Source organism: Eulemur rufifrons, chromosome 6 (assembly GCF_041146395.1).
Source record: "Eulemur rufifrons isolate Redbay chromosome 6, OSU_ERuf_1, whole genome shotgun sequence".
Taxonomy (NCBI): Eukaryota; Metazoa; Chordata; class Mammalia; order Primates; family Lemuridae; genus Eulemur; species Eulemur rufifrons.
In genome coordinates this window covers 50,924,731-50,939,207 of record NC_090988.1, presented here as the reverse complement: position 1 = coordinate 50,939,207, position 14,477 = coordinate 50,924,731, and the positions used below count along the sequence as shown (strand labels likewise).

The 14,477-nt window shown below is 56.8% G+C and overlaps 1 protein-coding gene across 1 annotated transcript in view; it reads right to left on the bottom strand.

Moving 5' to 3' along the window:
* Positions 1-11,146: 11,146 nt before the first annotated feature.
* LOC138384821 (guanylate cyclase 2D-like) overlaps positions 11,147-14,477 on the bottom strand; it is an 83,065-nt gene continuing 79,734 nt past the window's right edge. The window contains 5 exon segments of the mRNA XM_069470486.1: positions 11,147-11,217; positions 11,220-11,234; positions 12,159-12,218; positions 12,221-12,256; positions 13,240-13,414. Of these exon segments, the coding sequence (XP_069326587.1) occupies positions 11,147-11,217; positions 11,220-11,234; positions 12,159-12,218; positions 12,221-12,256; positions 13,240-13,414 (357 nt within the window).

The window sequence follows — 14,477 nt, the reverse complement described above, 5'->3', positions numbered from 1 at the left end:
CACCAGGGAGATGCCCACAGATCAGAGATGCTTCTGGGTCTGGAGCCAGGAAGGAAGGTGCAAGTCGGCAGTGGAAGAGAACTGCCAGCAAGAGCCTCGCTCTCCTGTCTGTGGATGGGACAGTTACACCTGCCTCCCACGAGAGCCAGTGTCCAGGAAAGCATGGTATGGGATTATCACCTACGTGCTGTTTGGCAGAAAATGTAGGTGGCTGGAGACCGGACAGACCTTTTACACTTGCTGATGTGGGCAGGGCCTTTTGGATGGGGACGGGACCCTGAGATCTGCTGTCCTCTCACTGTCCTTCAGTTGTCATGGAGATTCCCCAGGCGAGCCTACCCCCTGGAGTGTCTCCATCACTCTGCATATCCCCATAAGCCCTCCTGGCTGGGCAGCCATGCCCAGGAAACCCGCGGGCTGGGGAGGGGTCCGAGACTCTCCAGGTTGCTGGTGGGGCTCCTGGTTCTCTCTGGAATGACTTGCCTGCCCCCTAGTGGATTTCCAAAAGTCTCTTGGACTTGTGGAAACTTGTCAGAAAGGGACTGTGATGAGGTCCAAACCTCTGCACGTCCCAGTGGGGAGACTGGGGAGCCTGGGGAGACTGGAGCCTTGAGCAGCAGGGACTTGTGTAAGGACGTCCAGGTCAGAGCCGGGACAAGAGGCGGCGTGGCCGGCCCTCGAGAAGGAGCCCAGGCTTGGGCGTCCCACAGCCCGGGTGAACCCAGCAACACCACTTGGCCGGTCCGTCTCCTCTCAGAGTGTGGTCAGTGCTGGACAGGGTGCCCCAGGGGCAGAGGGGCCAGAGGAGGAAGGGAGGGTTTCAGGGAGGGCTTCCTGGGGGAGGAGCAGAGGTTTGGAGAGGAAGGAGGAGTTGGCCAGAGGGGTGGAAAAGAGGAGCAGGACAGAGCATGCAGGGGCCAGAAGGAGCACGTCCATGGCGGCATGAGGGGTGGTGAGGAGAGACAGGGCATCACGGGAAGCCTGGCTGACACACTGCCCTCGCCTGGTGAGCAGGACCCCAGCTCAGCATTAGACCAGCCAAGCCCAGGTGCAGAAGACAGCAGAGGAGGAACCAGGCAGGTGACCTCAGGAGCTGGCGGCATTGCCGGAGGGGAGTTTGTTCATTAGAAGCCTTTGGACTACTTAGTTCTTTAATTTGTTCATTCATCAATTCAGCCCCATACTACCTGCCTCTTCCTGGGCATTGGACTAAAGGATTGAACTAAAGTCCCTGCTGTCAGGTGAGAGCCAGGCATGGCAACTACTAATTCCACACAGAGGAGCTTGGAAAGGGTTTCAGAAGGAGGTGGTGTTTTAGGTGGACCTTAAAGGTTGTGTAGGTGTTTACTGGGTTTTAAAAAAGGAATAAGGTCATCTAGGTAGAGAAACAGCAATAGCAAAGGTGTGGCATCATGAGGGGTTTGCCAAAGAGTAAGGAGTGTGGTGTGGCCAAAGAGTTGGGGGCGTAGGGGGCAGATGAGGTGGGGCCAGTGTCTGTTGGGCCTTGAATGCCAGGGTAAAGTGTTCGGACTTTTCTAAGGAGTCCATCCCAAACTGTGCCCGCCTGAAGAAGCGGAAACCGAACAATCCCAGACCACACTGCCCTTCCAGGGCCTTCTGGAAGCCTGTGACCCCATCTGCCATAGCGGGAACACAATCCCCCAGCAGTGCCAGGAATGTGCCATTGCTGGGAATCAACCCCAGGGGACAGGAGAATGGCCCCATGCTGCTGCGGGGAAGGTAGGGGGACTTCCTGGGCACCAGCTGGCCCTGACTCATCATGAAAGTCATGACTTGGGGCTCCACGTCAGAAGCCCATGCAAATGCTGGGCAGGCTCCTCTCGAGAGCTGCCGGCCCAGCTCCAGCCCAGCTCCGAGCACCTGCGCGGCCTCGCCAGGAAGGTGGTGCCCTCACCCCCATTCCACGGGAGAGAAAGCTGTGTGCCCCCTGAGGCTACCTCCCCTAAGACCCTCCAGGGACTGTGACTATTTCTCTGGGCTTTTGTAGCACCATGTCACGACCTCAGATCAGGAAGCAGACGGGCTGGCACATACAAGGCACTTCACCCCGCCAAGCCTCTGTTTCCCTGTCTGTAGAATGGGCAAATAACTCCTGTCCTAGAGGGTGGGCGTGGTTGAGACGATGTGCACGCAAGCTCCCGGCACACACCGGCCCAGGGCAGGTCGCAGATACATGGGGAATAAACAAGACCCAAAGCCATCCAGCTCGGAGGACACTTGCCCAGCCCTGGACTGGGGCGTGGCACAGGATGCGCGTGGGCGCTGGCCTTCCTCCTTTGTCCCTGGCTGATGAAGGAAGGTTGGGGAGAGGTAAGGACCTTGGTGTGGGGGGTCTAGTTAAATGCAGTATGTCAGCTTTGGAACCACAGTTCCCCGTTGGAGCCCCCCAGTTTGGCACGGTTTGAGCAGGAGCCTCTAAGGACAGAGCTGACCGGGCCCCTCCCAGTGTGGGCACAGCAGCGGGTGGGCAGAGAGGCAGGAGCTTCTCCCCCGGCACTGCCATTCTGGAGGCCCAAGAGCATGAAGACCTGTGGCTGGATCCCGGCACACCCTGACAACACACATGCACAAGACCTGTGCTTGGACGCACATCATACACATGGACGCACACTTTACCCACACAGATACAAGGAGGTGTGCCACTGCCCCAGACTTTGGTGCCCAAACAGACATACCTGGACACATAACATGCACAGCTAAAGCTGCATACAGGCAGGCCCACATAGACACAAATACAGACACACATGGACACACATGGACACACAAATGCATGTATACACAAACAGCATATCCACACACATGTCCACAGACAAGCACATACATGCAGACACAGACACAGTGACATATCCACAGGTACAGGGTCAGGCTCACTGTCACTTGCCTGCTAAGGGCCCTTTGACCTCTGACATCCATTTCAATGTACATGAGGTCACGCAGGTCCATTCACACACATATGTGCACCCTAAGTCACGTTTGCGCCACACTTCTCCGTGGACAGATCTAACAGCAGCCCCGTGAGGCGGGCAGGGCGGAGGCCTGGTCCCTGTCTTGCAGTGAGGAACGGAAGGCCCCGAGAGACCAACTGACCAGTCCAGGTCACACACCTTGTGGTGGGTGTCTCAGCGCAGGCTGCTGTAACAGAATATCACAGATTGGGGGCTTAAACAATGGACATTTATTTCTCACAGTTCTGGAAGGTGGAAGTCCCAGATCAGGGTGCCGGCAGGGCCAGGTTCTGCTGAGGCCTCTCTTCCTGGCTCCAGAGGGCCGACTTCTTGCTGTGTCCTGTCATGGCGGAAAGAACTAGCTAGCTCTCTGGCCTCTTTGCATAAGGGCAGTAAACCTACTGGGGAGGCTCCACCCTCACGACCTGATCACCTCCCAAAGGTCCCACCTCCTAATACTGCCACAGTGAGACTGGGCTCCCAGGAATGTTGGAGGACACAGAGCTGCCGTCCATAACCGCAGGAAAGCTGAATCCTGGTTTGAATTCTGGACTCCTCGTGTCTGTCCCCCATGCCAGAGCGCCACGCACCCACACGTGCACTCATCATGCTCACAGCAGACACACAGCTGTGCTCAGGGGGCCTCGCTGGTCACCTAGGCCAAACGCTCATGTCACAGATGAAGAAACTGAGGCCCCAAGAGAAAACCCACAGGCCTAAAGGGGGCCACCCAGCGGGCCTGTGGAGGAACCAAGGCCACGTTTCTGTCCCCAACCGCCACATTTCTGTCCCCATCCCTCTCCGCGGCTGTGCCACACACACGCAGACGTGATCACACACAAGCCGTGGGCACCTCCCACAGGCACACGCGTGCAGATCCTGCCTACTCAACACCTGCAGGCTGCAGGGCCAGGTGTGTTTCCACAGTCCTCTGGTTTAATTCTCATGACAATAAGGGAGGTAAGAGTGGCGGCCCCACTTTGCATATGAGGAAACTGAGGCATGACAAGGTCAGGCCCAAAGTTGTGCAGGTAGGGACAGTCAGTGGCATCTGCCAAAGCCAAGTCTGCACACGTCATCCACATCCCTCACATACCTCTTCTCTCTCACACACGTGCGTGCACAGCGCACACGCAGCCGGCGGGGCCTCTGCGGGCATGGCACCCCCAGGCAGAACATTTTCCTAACGACGCCCAGTTCAAAGTTTTAGTGTCAGGTCCCCTTCCCAGGGGGTCTTTTGAAGAAGGACGAGTTTGTCTAGGGCTTAACCTGCCCCCCTGGCCCTGGCCTGCGTCCCTCAGCGAGGAAATGAGTTCCACGTGTGCCTGCTCTGAACTCACCCTCGGGACAGAGCGCGAGCTCTTTGATGCTGGAAGCCAATTTAATGAGTTGGCTGTGCGTTTCTTTTTTGTTTGTTTGTTTGTTTTTTTCTGTAAGACAAGAGTCTCATTTTCCTGAGAACCAAGGAATTCTCACTTTCTCTCCCTCGTCTCCAGATTCTGGGTCCCCAAGCCTCAAGGCCTGGCCTCCCAACACAGTGCTCACAGAGGCGGGGAGGTGTGGGCTGCCTGGGGGAGGAGAGGCGGGGAAGGAGGCAGCCCGCCCCGAGCGCCTCCTGCGGGCCAAGCCCTGTGTTGGGAACTCTTTGAACCCTGCCAGTGACAAAACAGAGGCTCCAAGAAGAGATGGGACGCGAGTAGGTGGCCCAGCTGAGCCTAGCGCCCTAGGCTACCTGGCTGCCGAGGCAGCTGTGCCACCCAGGGAAGTGACCTCCTCTCGCTGGGCCTGGGGCACCTCCGCTGTGCATTGGGGACGGTGCTCCTTGATGTGAGGAGCAATGAGCTCTCATAATAATAAGCTCTCTGCGTCAGAATGATTTGGCAAGAACAAAGCGCTGCATGAAAGGAAGGGAATTTTTCTATTTTTATTGTTTTTGTGTCAAGAGGAAAGTTTAGTCCTGGGATTTGTACAGAAATGCATCAATTAACATCGCTCAAGGCTACTTATTAATGAGCACCCGTTGGCCACCAGGGAGCTCTGCAAGGAATCCTTTAAAGGAAGTGGAGCAGGGCAGGGGGAGGGACGCGTCTGGGCACACAACCTGGGCCTGTGCGGACACCTGCCCCACCCTGTCCTCTCCTCAGGTCTGGGCCCAAGCCGGCCCTGAGCTCCGGGTCCCAGCCGCGTCCTGGCGGGCTTGGGCAAAGGCTGCCCTGATTTCTTGGTTTATGAGGTCCTGCCAGGGCTCTCTGGGGGAAAAGGAGAAACAAGAATGGTAAAAGAGCCACCCAGGCAAGAGTCGGGACATGCAGAGCTCCGACCCGCTCACAAGCGGCTCCTTTCACTTCCTTCGCTCCCCAGCCCCCGCGCAGCCCTGCCGCCCTCCCCACCTTCGCACTTTAGGGAACCGAGGCTCAAACAGGTGAAGTGTCTTTTCCAAGGCCACGCAGTTGGTGACTCACCTGCACGTGTGGCCTTGAGTCCAGTGGTCTCCTAGGAGATGGGCGCCAGCCCAGCCCTGTGCCCTACGCAGGGCATGACCTCGGGTGGCTGTGAGGCCATGGGGACGGGGCTGTGACTCTCAGGGTGTTATGTTGTACAAATCCGGGGACCCTGAACCTCCACCTGCACAAACTTTCATTTCCTCATTTGCTGCCCACAGGTGCCAGGAGCAGGGTGGAGCCGGGTCGTTGCCTTTACACAGAGAAGGAAGCCAGGCTCCGAGTGACAGCCAGGGTCTCACAGCGACCTGGTGGGGGACACTTTTGTGCTTGTTCAGCAGGGGCAGAGAGGACAGAGGGGACTACTCTGTGGGGTGTCCCCGGATGGGAGACGGGAGGTGCTTCCGTGAGCACTGCTGCTTGAGTTGGTGGCTACAGCAAGACATGGCTGGAGGAGGGCGCTTTCGTCCCCTGGCCTGGTCCCACCAGCCTCCCCAGGTAGCCCCAAGTAGAAAGATAGGAACTCCCGCAGATATGGGAAATCTATAATGTGAAGATAAAAGCATCTTTAGAAAACTCAGCTTTAAAAAACTAAAAATCAGGTTATAACATAAAATTCAAGCAAAATTTTGGTAACCGCTTTATAAATGCAGTTCTAGGACAAGTGCCCATCCAGCCGACACGCTAAGCCTCTCCTGCAGAGATTCCGAGTGTCTGAGTGTCTGCGACCTCATCGCCAAGCAAGTGGAGGGGCACGTGGGGGGTTTCCATGCCGGTGACGAGTGTGGCGCGTGCACGAGTGTTGCGCCCTGGGAGCTCGTGCGCAGGGCTTGGGTACGGTCTCCCCAGCCCGCCTGGAGGTCTGCGAGGCCCCCAAGTTGGGTGGTGCTCACTGCAACTAAACCCCTCCCCCCTGCCCCCAGCCAAGAAGATGAAAACGTTTCTGGCACTTTCTAAAGTTTCTGTCCAGGAGTGGCAAATCATCAGCTGAGGGCGCTCAGGATGACAGATGGCTGTCAGCCCTGCTGCTTCCCAGTCCCAGGACGGGGTGGGCCAGGGGAGGGCTGGGAGCTGGATTTTCCAGCAGCGCCCTCAGGGACAAAGCTGGACAGGGGACATGACGGCAGGGTGGCTGATGCACGGGAGATTGGAGAGGTCGCCCCTGGGTGCCGGGCTCCGATGGACGGATGTGCAGGTGCGTCGGCTGTCCGGGACCTCATGAGACTTACATGTGCAGGGGAGAGTCCCACCAATGGCTGAACAAGAAATGTCAAGTAGTAACGTCTCCCAGGGCTCTGGAGACCGCCACTCTGGGAGACGGGCTGGAGGGTGACAGCAGGCTCTGTTTAGAGTGTGACCTGTGCCGCCTCCTGACTGAGGCAGTGTTTGAGCTGAGACTGGCACGAGAGGAAGGAGCGGGACATTCCGGGGCAGGGAACGGCAAGAGCAAGGGCCCGGGGCCGGAAGAGCACCATGCGCTTTACGGGACAGTGAGGAGGCCCACGAGCAGGTGGCGAGCAGTGGGAGGTGGCGCGAGAGACCAGGCCGAGAGGCAGGCACTGGCTGGTGCGTCAGGGCCTCGGAGGCTCATGAAAGAGTTTCAGCTGTAGCTCAGGATGAAAGGACAGCCCAGAAGGGTCAACAGCAGGGAGCTTTCGTATCAATCATGCTTGTGCTTTAAGAGATCACTCCGGCTGCTGGGTAGGGGTGGATGGAGGGGCCTGAGGGGACGAGGGAAACTGGCTAGGACCCCCTGCGGTGGGCCCCACTGGAGGCAGGGTGGCAATATGGACCAGGGTGGGCCATAGGGTGGATAAGCCAGTCGGGGAGGGGCGTGTGATGGAGGCCGGGCACCTGTGTGCAGGGTCTGAGCCCGGGCCTCGGTGGGTGCAGGGACTCCCCTGCCTGCCTGGAGGTTCTGGAGGCTCCAGACCTGCTGGCAGATTAGAGAGGAGGGTGGGTGTCACGAGGAGCCCAGGGCAGGGTCGCACTTTCTGGCTGAGGATGGCGAGGCCTGCCAGGAGGAAAGAGCTCTGGAGGGGGATGGGGTTTCGAGGTGCCGGGAGAGAGGGGGCAGCTCGAGCCACACCAGCCTGGAGCTCAGAGGGGGTTGGTCTGGGCAGTGAGGGAGCCCAGGCAAGGGAGAGGAGAGGACAGGAGAGGAGTGGGGGAGCCCAGGCAGGGGAGAGGAGAGGACAGGAGAGGAGTGGGGGAGCCCAAGCAGGGGAGAGGAGAGGACAGGAGAGGAGTGGGGGAGCCCCAGGAGGCTGAGCTGGGGAGGAGGAGGCTGGGAAGAGCAGGACAGAAGGGGAAGCGCTACTGAGCCGTCAGGCGGAGAACTAAAACTGCCCACGGACCCAGTGACATGGGGGAGGCCACGGGTGACCTTTGGAAGAGCGTCCTGGGCAGATGGGGTGGAGTGAGACTGCGGGGCTGGGGACAGTGGAGGCGAGGAAGTGAGGTCAGCGTCAGCAGACCTTCTGGGAAGTTGACTCTTTCCAGCTGGGGCTGGTGGGAGGTGAAGCCAGAGGAGGGCTTGCTTTTCAGGACAGCAGGGAGAGGCCGGAGGAGGGACCTCCATGTGCGGGACAGGGTGAAAGGGCAGCAGCGCCTTCTACTGGGGGTGGGCTGGGCCAGCTGGGCAGCTGAGGCACAGGGAAGAGAACCCGGCTCCAACAGAGCAGCCAAAGGGGCCCTCAGAAGCCAGGCCCTGAGGTCACAGCCCTAGACCGAGCCCTGTCCTCCCACCACGCCTGTCCACGCAACGAGTCGGCAGAGGGAAGGGCCCCGGGCCGTGTGGAGGCCTTTCGATGAGCATGAGCTGGTTCTGCGCCTGGGAGGCTGCCGTGTCCTTGTGGAAAGGGTGCGACAGTGTGCCCTGCACCGCGGGGGCTTTCTGTCCTGTGCATGTCTGCTCAGCCACTCGCCACCCCTCCCTCGTTGGGCACCCCTCTGGACCCCGCTGTGTGTGCAAGGGTCAGGTTCAGAGAGGAGCAGGGCTCCTGAGGCCTTGGGCCCCCGACAGCAGGAGTAGAAAGGCCTGGCTGTGGTGACCGGCCCTGTCCACATCAGTCCCCTCTGCTCGGCGGGTGCTCAGCCTGGGCTGCTGCAATCCTAGTCTTTTCCCAGGACGCCCATGTGTGTCCCACACATTTCTTGTCTTTGAGAGAAGGGAAGAGGTGGCCTTGGGTGGGAGGCCATCCTGGAAGGGCTGGGAGAAGCCAGCTGGAAGTTCTGATGAAGAGAAAATTCTAGGCAGGGAGACAAGCCTAAACTCCCAGGTGGCCATGCTGGCGTGGCGTGCCCACCCTGGGCTTGGCCTCCCCACTGGTGGAATGAGCCAGTTGGCCTCTGTGGTCCCTGGGACCTTCTTGGCAACACCTGTGCCCCTTGCCCTCCAGCCCTCTTTAGACAGCCCACCGATTGGGTGGAAGGGAGTGAGGACCAGCATGTGGGAGTGAAATGTTATTGCTTCTTTCTGCAAACCCATCCATGTGGCCCTCAGTAACAGACAAGGGTTCTAAAGGACAGAGGACAGAAGGAAGAGCCAAACCACCAGGCAGGTACAGGCTCTCTGAGTATCTGCTTCACCTGGCCCCTAAAAAGTGGGTGCACCCCTAAAATGTGAGTGCCCTTTTGATCTAAAATTTCCTCATCTGTGGAAAAGTCTGAATAGTGACAAATGCATCTGTGGTCAGCTCAGAATGGAAAGATTCTCGGTGCTCAGCAATAAGAGGCTCTGCAAATCCCGGCGTGCCCACATTTGCAGTCCTCACACAGTGACTACAGAATGTCTAGAAAGTACCCTGAACAATGCAGGGAGGGGCTCAGGACACGGAGCCGAGAGCAGGGACCGGAACGGGAGACCACCTAGGTGGCATGACCTCACGCACACCAAACACACGCGGAGCAGGCTGGCAGGAGCTGTGCTGAGTGCTGGCCGTGGCTGTCTCCCAGGAGTGAAAAGGTGGTAATTATTAAACATTTGAAGAATTCCGGATTTTCCAAGTTTTCTGCACTAGGCAAGTAGCATAATCAGAAAAATTAAAAAATCAAATTTAAAATAAAAGAGTCCAAGCTTTTTGGGAAATCCCTCTCACTCACCCAGGTTTGATGTCCCGGGGTGTGGGGAGGGGTCTGGGGAAGGTGGTCTCCTCTATCCCCTTGCCCTGGAACAGAGAGGAAAGGTGAGGCGAGGCCCCTCCCCCACAAATCTCGAGCCACGGACAAGGGCAGAGCGTGTGGTTCCAACATCTCCGCGGAGAGCAGCCTGGAGCCCCGAGGTCCAAATCCAGGCCCTGCCACTTCCTAGCTGGGTGACTTTGGCCAACACACTTTACTTCTCTGTGACTCAGTTTCCTCATACCTCACAAAATTGTTATAAGGATTAAATAACGTAATATTTATCTGTTAAAGCTATAAATAAATAACAGATCATGAACTCTGTGGCTGCGGGTCTGGAATGCTGAGATCCCAGGACTCCACATCTGTGGTTCTCTCCAAGCCTCACTCCTGAAGGGCCTGGTGGGCTCCCTGGGACGGCAGGGCAGCTGCCTGGAGGTTAGGAGTGAGGGGCACGAGGGGCCCTGGGGTCAGGGCTGGCTGGTCTGGAGGCTCCGTGCCCCACCCCGGGCCGGGGCTCTATGGGATGGATATTGCCCCTTGGAGTTCCCAGGCCAGCCCGGAGAGCCTGAGGTTGGCGTGCTGCCCTTCCCACACCTCTCTGCATCCCCTCTGCCATCAGAGTCCTCTGTTCCTCGGGACATCCGGTGCCCACCCCTGCAAACAAGGCACGCCTGCCTTGACTTGTGCCGGCTCACTCTCCCCTGGCCCCAGCCATCCAGAGCAAAGGACTCCACGTATGCTGGCCTTTGCAGGCTGTGTGGCCAGGGACAAGCCGCTGCTCCTCTCTGTGCTCTGACGTTCCACAGTGCAATGAAGTGAGTCCCAGGAAGCACCCAGTTTCTGCGGCCCAGTCAGCCTTGGGCCTTTAAACTAAGCTGCTCCGGTCTCCCTGCCAGGCCTAGCTCTAGCTGAGGAATTGGAGGAATAAGAGGAAGTCGGGTAGGATGAAAAAAGTCATTCACTGGGACACTGCACCCTTGCCTCTATCAGATGTTCTCATAGCATGAAAAAGAATGAAGAGGTTATCTTCTGCCTTTGAGGTACTCATGGACAAATTCAACCCAATATCACACTATAATAGCAGAGGGCTGGTTGTGGGACTGGTGGGCACACAGAGAAGGCATGACAGTCACTGTTGGGGGAGAGGAAGAGGAGGAGAGGTGTTCCTGGGTCAGGGCAGGCTTCAATAAGAGGTGATATCTGAGCCAGGGTTCTGAGGGATGAGTAGGAGCCCAACAGTGCTGTGAAGAAGGCACAAGCTTTGGAGCTATATAACTTTGGCAAGTCACTTTGCCTCTCTAATTCAATTCCTTTAACTATAAAATGGGGACAATGTTACTCCTTTCATTATTGCTATGAGTGATAAATATGTTGATATGTGTTGGGCACCAGTGTGCTACACAGGTAGGTCATCAACAGAGGTGACTTCTCTGCCCCGGCCCTTCGTCTCACAAAGGTTCCCAGGAAGAAACGTCTCCTTAGGATTTGGGGCAGTACAGAAGACACGTAAAGGTGACCAGCTGGATCCTCCACTCTAGGTAGCCACACCAGTCTGCCCAGAGAAACGGGACCCTTGGGGACGTTTCCCATCAAGACCAGGAAATTCTCTCACCTTCAGCTCTGACCTCTGATGTCAATTCTGTAGCCTTCATCCAGGCTGAGCAGTGTCTGCACAGTGCTTCGCTGATGTGAATTCTGTGTGCTGAGAAGGCAGGCAGTAACCAAGTCGCCACCTGGTGGCAGCGTGCCTACTGTTTGGTAAGATCATTGAGAGCCCACAGCAGCTAGAGTTCCAACAAGTCGTACACACAATTATGATTTATGCAATACCCTTCTTCTGGTCCTCTTGTCCCTCTGGATTGCTGGTCACTACAAGAGACCCCAGGGAAAAGCAAATTACATAGATTGAGTATTAAGGGGAACTCAAGATGAAGTCAGAACCCCTAGGAACACAATTTCTACTTGTAGGGAAATCTATGAAGGCTGAGTCAGAGAAGATAAGCAGTTTTTATTTTTCTTTTAAGAGCAAGACTCCCCAGTAGGGCTGCCATGGCCAGTTATGCAGAATGTGCACTGAACAACATTAGGAAGCACACAACTTAACCAGAAGCAGACGCCCTAGGACTTCAACATTTTCAGCTACACTAACAAAGCCATCAGAGTAGCTCCTGCTGCCAGCAAGGGCCAAAAATGTTGGTGGTGCCTACAATGGTGTTGTTTGGCTGCCCTAGAAAAGGAGTTGGTATGTGGCCAAGAAAAAACCCAAACTTTAAAAGATCTCTTCCTTGTACAATGGGGAAACCAAGGCCTAGGGGAAGAACATTTTGTTCAAGGACACTAAGCAAGCCAGTTGCAGAGCCAGGACTAGGACCCAGGTTTCCTGTGTCTTGAGTCACTATTTTCTCTACTAATTCCCTCATGAGCTCATCACAAAACCTCTGTAGAAAATTAAAAGAACCAACGTCATACATCATTTCCTTCCAGTTGCTTGGCTGACTACTAGGGTATGTCGTCATCAGGTGGCAATGTGGTTGCTAAGCACTGTTCCAAACAGCCAGTGGCACAGGTTACTAACTGAGAAAGAGAGTCCCTCCCCTTGGGCAGGACAGAAGTTTGAGACACTCACGCAGGCCTGTGGACTCCATCCGGGATGCGGTGTTGACAGTATCCCCAAAGAGGCAGTATGAGGCATCGTGAGACCCACGATCCCCGCTACACAGGGGCCTGAGACACAAATGTGCCCAGTGAGCCCCAGCAGGTCCTGGACCAGAGAGAGGTCCCAATGACAGCCTCACCCTTCCCCACTCCCACTGCCATGCCCCACTGTGCATCCTGGGGAGGATAATGCTATCTGGAGTGTCCAACAATATCCAGGAGGAGAGGATGCTTGTGCCAGACTGAGGACTGGGGGTGGGGAGGGGATAGATCAATCAGAGCCAGTCTCCATTCTTGGGCAGCTCCCAGCTGGTGGGTAGAGATGTGTAAACTTTGATTGGGCTGTAGGGGGGAAGCATCAGGGCCGTGCCAGCCCAGAAAAGGACCCCAGCCCAGGGGACTTGCTGGAGGAGGCGATACATGAGCTATGGCTCGAAGGATGAGAGAATGAGTGTGTAGGGAACAGCATGTGCAAAGGCACAGAGGCAGGTGCCCATGGGTGTGCAGGAAGCTGCAAGCAGCTGAGCATAGGAGGAGGGCCACGCAGGGCGTGGTGGGAGATGAGGCTGGAGAGGTTATTAGCAGGGCACTTGGGAGCTATGTGGGGAGTGAGTGTGCACTTTATCCTGCAGGGGAGGGGAGCCGCGGAGGAAGGAATGAGTGGGGGATGGGATGGGCATGCTATAGACTCTGGGGTCTCTCCCAGACCCAGCTCAGCAAACATTTAGTCATTTGCATGACCACAGGTTTCTGTCCTGCCTCTTCCCTCAGACCATCAGCTTCTCAACATGGATTTAAATGACCTTGACAAAAAAAAAAAAAAAAAAAAAAGATATATGAATCTGAGCATCACAGATTCTCTGAATGTAACATATCAGAACCTTAAAATAATATAAGGAAAAAAGAAACATAAACCGTTTTGATCATAGAGTTTTAGAACCTCAGAAATCCAGGAGCGTGCCATTGGGGGTGTCCCAGCAGTGTCCCAGCGGTGTCCCAGGATGGTTGGGAGCCTGATCTGGCCCATCCTGCTGGAGGCCCCTGGCCCATACCTGAGTGCAGGCCAGCCCTGATGCGAACCGGGACATCGGACACGGGCCTCATCCGGAAGTCGCCCACAGAGCTAAGGACGTCCAGGGCCATGTTGGCGATCTCAGCCGCATGCCGGCTCCCATTGCGCCGAGGCAGCCCCGACACCACCACGTAGGCGTCCCCGATGGTCTCCACCTAGAACTTGAGGCTCAGAGAGGTGACCTGCCCAGGGTTGTGCAGCAGTGTGGCCAGGGCAAGACTCACACCCGGGCTGAGCAGCTGGGGCAAGTCCTCTCTGACCCCAGAGCTCACAGGGAGTTAAGTCCGTAAAAGTGCTCATGCAGCGAGCGCCGGAGGGAACCGCACACCCCTACAGACCAGGAAGTGCTTGCCTGGCTGCCTCCCAACCCAGGCGGATTAAAGCCAGTAACCAGATCCTGTCGGGATGGAGGGGAAACCGAGGCGGATGGCGTGAGTGATGAGAGACGCGCTCGCACATCGTGAGGAGGGGCCTCCTGCTTCCCCACATCTGGAGGAGCAAGCGGGCCTTGTTTTATGTCATCTCACGCTGCCAGAAAGATGCAGACCTCCTGGCCAGAGTTCAGAGCAGATCAGAAGGCATGATTCAGAGCTGGGAGGGACACGTGTGAGCAAAGATTAGCAGAGAAGGAAGAGACAAGGCCGGGGTGACTCAGGGCAGATCAAAGCTGGGGACTCAGCGAGATGAGATGAGGAATCTTTTCCTGGGGCCTGGGGGCCAGGGCAGCTCTGGAGGCAAGAGGGAAGCTCAGACAATGCTTTGGAAGCGCGGGCCAGGCCGGGGCATGGGGTCCTGGATGGGAACAGGAGGGAAGCCACACCCTTGGATGTCGGGGGCTCAGGTCTCCGGGTCAGCGTTGGTCAATGTGGTGCAGTACACAGAGCACATGGTGGACACAGCAGGTTCCTGTCCTGGCTCTGCTGCCTGCCAGCTGTGTGACCTCAGGCAGGTCACTTCCCTCTCTGGGCTCCAGTGTTCTCCTCACTCAATCAACGTATATTTCCTGAGGACTTACTGTGTGTTGGACACTGCCAGGCACTGGGGACAGTGATTTAGGGTGGAACCATAAAGTGCTATGCAGGAGGAGTTACGAGAACATCAAAGAAGAGCTCCTGACCATGTCTGGGAGGGTGAGAAGCCGTGTCCTGACTGGGCAATGCTGAGAAGATGGCACCTCTTCCAGGAAGTCGTCCCTGCTCTACACCACTGCCCCTAGCT